Genomic DNA, 10,062 nt, shown 5'->3' with positions numbered 1-10,062 from the left:
TTGTACAAATTTAATTGAAGTTCCAAGGATTTTTTGAGGAGGCGTTCTCTTTAGAGGTTTTTTTGGTACAAAGTAGCGGGCCTTGTGATTTGGAAGGAAATTTTATGGCATCTTGCCCAATTGCTAAAGTTAGTTAATCTTGTGCCAAGGCTTGTAATTTCGACTTCCCTTTAAAAGTAAACAAAAAATCGTCAGCATATGCAATAACTGTGCAGCTGGAGTCTTTATTTAGCTGTTTTAGATAGGTATTTGCTACAATGTTCCATAAAAGAGGTCCTAAGCAGGATCCTTGTGGACATCTTCTGCTTAATTTATGTCAAAGTATTGTCGAGTCTAGAGTTATCTGAACGGAGCGATCTTGTAAATAGCTACGAATAAGATCAAGAAGGTCCTTCAGACAACCCATGGCTACCAGAGCATGAATTATGTCTGGCACCACAGGGAGACGAAGGCCCCCTGAATATCCAAACTGATGATGAATGTATGCATATTGTTGCTTCCATTTTCTTTGATGATAGTAAGTAATCGTGACAGAGCATGTTCAGTGGACTTTCCACGTAAAAATCCAAATTGATTTTCTTCTAGTAGACCATTACTATATAAAAAGTATTGAAGTCGTCCAAGGATAACTCTCTCCAGAAGTTTACCAAAGGATGGCAGCAGACAAATTGGTCGATAGGAAGCCGGACAAGCAGGATCTTTATCCTTCTTGTGGAAGAGAGCGACTTCAGCTAATTTTGTTGAGAGAGGGAAATGTCTAATTTTCCGCAAGCCAGGATGAAAGCATGAGTCAATTCTGGATAGATTTGATGTGATAACTGAATTAAGGCGTTGTCAAGCCCATCCGAACCAGTGGCCTTTTTGGGGTTTAACTGTCTTATAATTCTATCGAGTTCAGGCAAAGTTGGTAGAGGTTCAGATGAGTATTAAAAATATGGAAAGTTTAGATAAGAGTCATGAATGGCCTTTTGATCAGAGGTATCTTCTCCTGCAGAGTCCTCCTTGAATAGAGACTGGAGGACAAAGTGGGCAATCTCCACTGTGTTATTGGCATTGAGTAGTAAACTGGCAGATAGGACTGTAGGATGGAAGATTTGATCAGTGGCAATTTTAAAAGACGTTCCGAATTTATCAACAGTATTAGTACAATAATTTCTCCAATATCTTCGTTTTGCTAATTTAATGTTTTTCTCGAATTTAGCTTGAGCCTGTCTTCTTACAGCTCTGAGAAAGCTTTTTTCTCGTGCAAGTTCAGTTGTCGACCAGATAGCACTTGTATAAATTGGGTATGATCTAAGACGAAAGTTTTTTTTGGCAAACTTGAATATTGTAGTGGATCAGTTTATTGTAAGGATTATCCAGTTCTGAGCCAGATGAGCAATTATTGAATTCCTGTAACAAGCTATCAAGAGTGGAGCAAAGTTCCTTTCTAATTTTCGTAACCTTCCATAATGAGTTTTAAATCTTTGTTTAACAAAGATAGGGAACTGGGAGTTCAATGTAAAAACAATACATCTGTGATCGCTAAGAGTAATTAGATCACTAACTGAGGAGTAATCAAAATAAGGTCAGGCCAACCCTTTGCATGAATTGTGTCAAAGGTAGGCGGATAATATGTTGTATTTAGGAAGATATAATTTAATGACGATATAAAGTTGAGTAGTATAGCACATCTAGCATTTTTTCTTTGTAAGCCCCAAAGGGGGCTAGAGGCATCAAAATCCCTTCCAATTATACAGCCATCAAAGGTACTAGAATGAAGATAATCTAATTCTGATAAAACTGCATCCAATTCCCTGCTAGATGGGCAATAGACTGAGATAACTAAAAGATTGAAAGAGTGATCAGTACATCTCCATAGAGTTGGATTTAAGTGACCATTATAAACTATTGCAGCTGAGTTATTTGAAGAAAGAAAAGTTTTATTATTTGTGGTTGAGCCTCCCAAGGTACAGTCACTGTTGACATAAGGTTCCTGGAAAAGGCCAATATCTATTTGGAATTCAAATTGTTGGCGTAGCATATGACTTGTAGCAGCAGAAGAGCCCTGCAGATTACATTTGGACTTCTTGGAATTTACACACACAGCGTACACACACTGCTGTGCAAAGATGTTGGCTGCTACAAGGAAATTGCCGACAAAATGAAGGCTCCTCCGGCCAAGGAGCACAAATGCGAGGCAAGATAGGATGATTGTTCCCTAGGTCCAAACCGCCCCAACGGTATCATTGTCGACTATTCAACGCACTACAGCCACGTCTATACCTCCCGTGGTACCGTCCATCATCTCACGGCGCTTGTCTGAGGTGGGGTTACATTCACAGAGGCCTTTAAGATGTTTGCCTTTAACCCCACAACGTCAGCGAAGTCGTCTGGAGTGGTGTCGCAGCCAATCGTCATGGCTTCCATCAGACTGGCATTGTACAGTGTTCAGTGATGAATCCCACTTCACTGTTGAAGCAGATGACCACTGTGTTCGTGTCTGGAGAGGACGGGGCCAGCTGTCACAATCAGCCTTTGTTTTACAAAGACATACAGGAAGAACCTCTGATGTGATGGTGTGGGGTGCTATTTCTTATGACAGCAAGTCATCTTTAGTCATCCTCCGTACATCTTTAACAGCTCAATGATATATTGATACCATCCTGCGGCCGGTTGCATTACCCTTCATGGCACATCATCCTGGGGCCATTTTCCAAGATAATGCCAGGCCACATACCGCTCGCATGTTTCTGGATTGTCTTCGTGCTCTTCCTTGGCCAGCAAGGTCACCAGACCTTTCACCAATAGATCATGTCTGGGACATGGTAGGCCGCCAGATTCAGGCACCACAAAATATCGCAGATCTGAAGCGACAACTGATGAATGCCTAGAAGTATGTATCACAGGATGACATTATGAATATCTACCACTCCTTGCCTTGACAAATTCAAGCATGCATTGCCGCCAGGGGCGGTTCGACCAACTACTAATTTGAACACTCAATTGGAGATTGTGAGCCGTGAACAGGTACTATGACCTTGATTTTTTAATCATTTTATTATTTGTGTATGAGCTACACACATATTCAATTTCATCAAAAACAACCACTTCCTTCATGATGCTTCCTTTTTTTTTTTTTTTTCCCAAAAGAGTATAATTATAGCTGTGAAGCAGAATTAAACAGGTATAAAAAGTGGTTTTTTAAGTCTGAGTTGTTAATTGAGAATGAAAGTAAGGTTCTATACAAGTGAAAATTTTCAACCCCCTTTTTAAATAATCTTTCCAAAAGTTCCACTTTTAGCATTTTCGAGAACTAAAAACCCGCTCTCATAAATTCATTTCCTGGATAAAAAGCCTTTAACATATAGAGAGGTATTTATATTTTTAATGAGCAAAGAGGTAGTTTCCCAGAGAAAAACAGGAAAGCATTCAGAAGCTAGAAATGGTTTTTAAGGCAGACTTAGATCCAAAGAATTTTCTGCTGAAGTGTTGCTTTAGTTACATAAATTAAGTACCAGAGACCTCTCATATAAGGGCTTTGGTGCGCTCCGACAAGCTCAAAAGCTGAGAAGTACCGGAGGCAAGCTCAGCTGCAATTTAAGCTCTGATCTTGAATTAATTCATTAGATGCAAAGTGGATTGATTATATCACATATTTTTTTTTTAAGGCTAGTACATTCAAGTAACAGAAATCAGTTCCAGAGCTGCGATTGGGCACTACAAGAGGAATGAGCAGCAATGCCTCAACAACTCATTGACAACCTCATACTCAGCATGGACAAACAATGTGAAAACTGCACAGCAGTCAGGGAATATCATATCCCCTACTAAAGGCTGGATGTTTCTTGCTGGACTCCTGTCACATGAATGTTTCGGCCTTCTGTTACATTGTGCTTCATGCTACGTTTTCAGTATTACTTTACTGAAAACCTTTCCTTTTATCCTTTTGATTTATTTTTTGGGAAATTTTGCTTACATTACCCATGTTCTTACATCTTGGAGATCTTATTATTTATATTGATTTCAAAAGCTTTTGCACAATGTTATATTGAAAGAAAAAAAATAGGCTCGTCCTTAATTTTTGCACAGCAGTGTACAATTACTCTATAATTATAATGTAATTGCAATTACACTGTAAATGTCATTAAAATAATACTTACTTTGCAATTATTACTTGCATGCAAGAATATAACTTAATTACATGTAACTGAATTACATTTTTGCAGCTCTGGAAGAGAGACTAGAGAAAACTTCTTGAAATTTAAGATTACCCAAGAAACTGAAGGTAAATGTGCAAAAAGATTAAAGGCAGTTGCAGATTAAATTGGGGGGGGGAGCAGACTAGGTATAATGTAAGTATTTTTGTAACTAACAAATTAGTAAATTCCGAGTTTTTCCAACATTCATATTGCTTTCACTAGTCTCAAAAATTTTTATTTATAAGGCTTTTAAACGCTGGACCAAGTTTGGAATAAATTCGATTCTACATAAGCAATTTCCATGAATGAGTGCGACTGTGTAATGGATTAAGTTCATTATGCAAGACATTACGGTACCAAGAAAATTAATCAAGAAACTGTATTAATTGTAATGAATATTTATTAATTTTTAAAAATATGTACATGTAAAAAACTTATAGTTTTAATCATGATATAAAACTAATTTCATACCAACATCTAAAAAAGTTTAAATGTTGATAATGTTAAAAAAATTTATCATTTCAAAATATTTATTTGTACCTTTTAAGTAGTTACAATAAACAAATAACATGCTTAAATATAATAAATAAAAGATCTTAACCCTTCAGGTACATCAGCATAATAAAAAGATGCCTAAAAATGATATATAAAATTTGCTTTCCCTTCTCACACTAATATTAAAGATTTGAACATACATATGAAACTACGGTATATACATTACTATAGAATACATTCTTCCCTTAAAGATCACAGTATGCAAAAATACAAAAACATTTACATATATTCAGTAGAATTTTAGAGATTTATAAATTCAACAGTGCCTCAATAAATAATTTTCTGAAAGATATATGTATGAGACAAATAAGAGATTCATGTTAGAGAAAAGAATTACACAGAAATATTTATAGGATTTTAAACTACTTATTCTGAACAATTAAATACCATGTTTCTCTGAAATTAAGACCTATACATAAAATAAGCTCTAGCATGATTTTTCAGGGTACTTTTTATATAAGACTTAGTTTAAATCATCAGCCAGATGGGCACTTTATTCCCAAAAGGCAGAAGCAACACACATGCAAATATGAAACAGACATGGTTGCAATAATTAGAATCTTCAGTATTCAATATATTGCATAAGCAATGAACATTTAGCACCTGATTTAATAATAAACTTAAAGGATAATAAATTTTGATGCTCAGATAAAATGAATGCAAAAAGATAAACCTATTCCGTTGAGCACAAGAAAACTCTTGTGGGAAACTCTAGGAATTAAAAGTCTTGCAGCTTTCTGAAAAGAGAAGAAATTAAATCTGCGAATTGTCCAGAAATGGCGATGAAATTACAATAAATATCAATTGATAGGTTGTTTGAGGTAAATAACTAGAAGCATTATTTCCTGAACTCTGCACACATCTGCGAATGGATTACTAACAGCAGGGCAAAGTGTTTGATTGTTTGCAGGGCTGATATTCAAGCATATGCCCTTGTAATAGCACCACCACAGCTAGACATATTTCCAGATGAATTCAAAGCATCACAACACTGGGCAAATGGCTTCCTTCAGCAACACGCATTGTCTTTAAGAACATCGACAACACTCTTCAAATCAAGAGATACTGAAGTGATTAAATGTGCACTTGCATTGAAGTGTTTCATTGATGGCAGCAACTCCTGAACATGACTACTATTGATGAAACAGCAGTGTTTATGGGTCAAGGGCCTCAAAATACCATTGACCACATGGGTGCCTCTGCAATATACATTCCCTGCACTGGTTACAAAACTACACACATTACATGTACTTTGACAATTCGTCTCAATGGACAATTGAATTAATTAAACGTAAATATAACACATGTATATATGGATAAATAAGGTATCTCTAAATTCTTGATCCATTTTGGTTAAAATGTAATTATTTCTGCTTTACGTGCCAAGAACTGACTGTAGAATGATAACAACAAGTTCTTATTGTAATATGTTTAACAGCATTACCATATGAAGCCTCAAGTCAAATTTGAGCATAATTTTTTGAAAACTCAGCTCCAAATATTCAACTTCTCATTAAATAAAATTTGAGAACAAGCACTGTAGAAAATGAAAGAAGTTCAGATAGAAGTTTCAACAAAATTTAAAGATAATTGGGCAAAGAGTTTAGCAAGTGAACCACAGTCCAACTGCATCAGTCTGCTGTTTTAGTAAAACATTCTGAAGCTGCTACTAATTCTTAACAGAATTTTGCAAACTTTGTTTTAACAGGACAGTGTATCATCATATTTCACAATTGATGTTTATGATTATCTCAATATAGCTTTTCTTCGCACAGGAATAGACAAAGACTTTGGTCAGCATACTCAACTGACATTAGTTAGATTATGGCAAAGCTTATGAGAGATATCTGTATATAGGAAAAGAATTCCTTCATGGAGGACCTTCTAAGAGAAACTCACTTGCATTTATATCACCTATTCAGAAAAATATGGGATCTTTCATGCAGCCAGCCTATTCATCAGAATTTGAACCCAGAATAAACTACCAGTGCTTGGGTTTTTATCAAATGAAAGTCAATAATTTTTAAAAACCTTGAAACTGAATATAAACTGCTGAAGGTAATACATTTCAGATATAAAAATAAAAGTTTCGAGTAACAACAGAACATTGGAGATGAGTTTTGAAGTGAAAGGCAGTCATATTAAAGTGCATTACATTACTTCATCCTCATTAATTTATTTCAATAATTTCATCCTGTTTAACTAAACTGGTCTCGACTTTATGGGTACCATGTATTTATATAAGTTAATACGAGTGTGTATATAGTATATATACATACATACATATACGCACACATCCATGCATATACATAATGGTAGCTGGAGACATTTTTTTATTTCAGTCAGGAGGCTTCTTTGACAATCTATGCATTGGTACCATGCAGCTGATTTTCTGACACATTTATCACCCAAGTGATCACTTTTCAAGCTCATCCTTAATTTAATATCATACATGTATGATGTATGTAATATACATATGCACGCACACACATGATAAAACAAAATGAAAAACTAAAATAAAGCATGTCCTCTACACCAAAAATAAGCCTTAACTGTGAGGTTGCATAACATTAGATTTAAAAAAATGTACTAATGCAGCATTAAAAAATAACAGGTAATACTAAGCTCATTCCTTATTATGAATACACATTTCTCAACTGATAAGTCACAACACACAGGTAAATCATGAAACCTTAAAAAGTATACTCTAAAATCTTTGAATTGAACACATTTATAGACCCCACTTAGTTTTTGATGTCGCATTATACAACATTTAAACTAACATTTTAACTTTTACTGGTATGGTTACAAATATACATTCCATAAGCACTTTTAAAATCTAGTAGACCTTCAATATACTCAAATAGGAGAGACCAGGGGAAAAAAGTCTATGCTACTTAGATAAGTTAATATGATTTCTGAATTTTACATTTTGATTTAAGTTCAACATACTGAAATTCTACTGTATATAATTAGTTAGCCAAAAAATAACAATAATTTCATTTAATAATAAAATAATATTTTCATTGGGAAGATACTGAGGTACATGATATTCCATATGTAAGTAAATAAATAAAAAAAATTAGCAAAATGTCATTCTCAGATCCCTATAACATGTAAAACATATTAAATATAAATTTACATGGAAATAGAGAAATATTAGGCAGAAAACAATTACTGAGGTGATTTGCATGTTGAATACAGGCAACATATTGACAAACTTATTAGACAACACCAGATACATATCACATATTAAATGTAATGGAAGAGAAGAGGAAGAGAAGGAATTTGAAATAAATTATTCAAAGTGCAAACCACTGTGTTGCCAGATCGTGCATTTTCAAGTAAGCATGCTATTAATCAAAACAGGTTGGCAATTTGGTAAAAAAAGCCTTTCATATATATTTGTAACTATACAACATCATGTACACAATATCTTGAAATTATGCATAAACTAAAAAGAGCATGCAGCATAAACTAAAAAGATTACAAGCAATCATTATTGACAAAAATTATGTACATATGAGAATGCTAAAATTGATTATGCTTATTAATGCTACAATAAAACACCAAACATTCAAATTATCTAGACCCCAAATTTCATTTAGTTATTAAAAAAATTTGAAGAATGATGCTACCTTGTTTCTCTTAATATGTTAAACAAATATACAATAACATTTAAAAAACAACTGTGTGTTTGTATTCATTTTTTAAGATTTGTTGCTATAATTATAAAACCAAACAAACAGAAAAGAAATTTACACTAAAATCTAACAAAAAGTGACTCTATATTATAAGACAAAAATCTTCATGTGGAAAGGAAACATAATATCACCATGTTTATATGGTCTGTTTTTAGAAGCAAATTTTCAAAAACTAAACACCGATTCATGCAATAAATAAAGCAACAGAGACTTACTACATACATTACATAACTGTTTTTTGTATAATATTTGCCACACACTGTAAGCCAATTTACATGTCATACATATTGATTTAATAGTCTGTTAAATACATGAAATTTAAATAAACATATCCATCTATTTTATTTCATAAATAAATTGGTCCAAATCATGCATATTGTACTCACAATCACATTATTTGTATCAAACAGTATATACTGAATGTAAGAATTAAATTAGAATTTAAATATAGTCTAAAACAGATAGTATTTAAATTCAAAGTGTTATACTCAGGGATTATAAAACAGTGAGTCGCTACTTTAAACCTGCAGCCCTCTTGTTACAATTAATAAGTTTTTTTAATCAATTAAAAAAAATCAGTTATGCATTAACATTTATTTTATGCTTGCATCTCTTTCTCAGAGTACTTTGAAATATAAATATCACATTTTATTGTAATTATTTGTTTCTAAGAAACATTTTTAAACATATAAGATGCTCACTGAATTATATATGTTTCAGAACTCTAATAAAATCTTTTCAAATGCATTTTTTTTAATAGAAAACATTTTTATTTTTTTTACACTGCATGTACAAAAAATTGAGAAAAGAAGTTGCAGAGCCCTAAAATGATGATAAAACTATGTATTGTTAAAGAAGTTGCAGTCAATTGATTTCTGTCTTTCAAAGCTTTCATATAAGTTATGCAAGGGAGAGTAAATATATATGCTAATCCAGAAATAGCACCACAGTACCTATTGAAAGAAATATTCATATATAAATCACCAAAAAGTAGCCACACTATGTAATAAATTGAATAATCTAATTATAATATGCATTAAAATACATACATAATTGAACTTCAATTAACTGAAACAAAAGGGATCAGTTAACAATCAGAATATAGTATACTCAAATATAGCCAATTTATGTTGCAGGAAGAAAGGTTTACTGCAAAATTCAGTCAAAATTGAAAACCTGTCTATAAACCAAATTTAAGATCAACCTATAAATCAAGTTATATACATTACCAAAAATGTAATTATCTAACTTAGATTTATCAAATGAGTTGAAAATAAGTGCCAGTTAACATTCAGCTTTCATTAAAAAAAATTGAAAAGGTGAGAACATCATAAAAAGCAAAGGCCCTACTCTGGCTAAATATGTCTTTCTCAATTCTCTCAATTTAGACATGTTCATCATTTGATGCTTTTGCTATAATTGACAAATTTTACTTTGGTTCTCAACTGTAGTAACTATTCTCAAGCAGTCTCAAGACGTTTTCCTCCTCAGCCATGTTCTCTCTTTTACAAATAAAATATAGATAAAATAATTTTTATTATCTGTTGTAAAAGATTCTCAAACAGAAAAGAAAGAGAAGGTTGCATATTTTGCTGCTTTTAAAATAAATGTTTATTAATTAC

General features: G+C 33.0%; 1 protein-coding gene across 2 annotated transcripts in view; it reads right to left on the bottom strand.

Annotated features, from left to right (window-relative positions):
- Positions 1–4,563: 4,563 nt before the first annotated feature.
- LOC118189670 (sodium-coupled neutral amino acid transporter 9 homolog) overlaps positions 4,564–10,062 on the bottom strand; it is an 83,214-nt gene continuing 77,715 nt past the window's right edge. For both annotated transcript variants that reach the window (XM_085820125.1, XM_085820124.1), the window contains one exon: positions 4,564–9,393. In XM_085820125.1, coding sequence (XP_085676251.1) covers positions 9,219–9,393 — 175 coding nt within the window. In that variant the 3' untranslated portion in view covers positions 4,564–9,218. The remainder of the gene's footprint in view (positions 9,394–10,062) is intronic.

This window comes from Stegodyphus dumicola, chromosome 7, assembly GCF_044657685.1.
Source record: "Stegodyphus dumicola isolate Sdum_Otavi_A_Nest chromosome 7, ASM4465768v1".
NCBI lineage: Eukaryota > Metazoa > Arthropoda > Arachnida > Araneae > Eresidae > Stegodyphus > Stegodyphus dumicola.
This window is presented reverse-complemented; position numbering and strand designations above follow the sequence as displayed.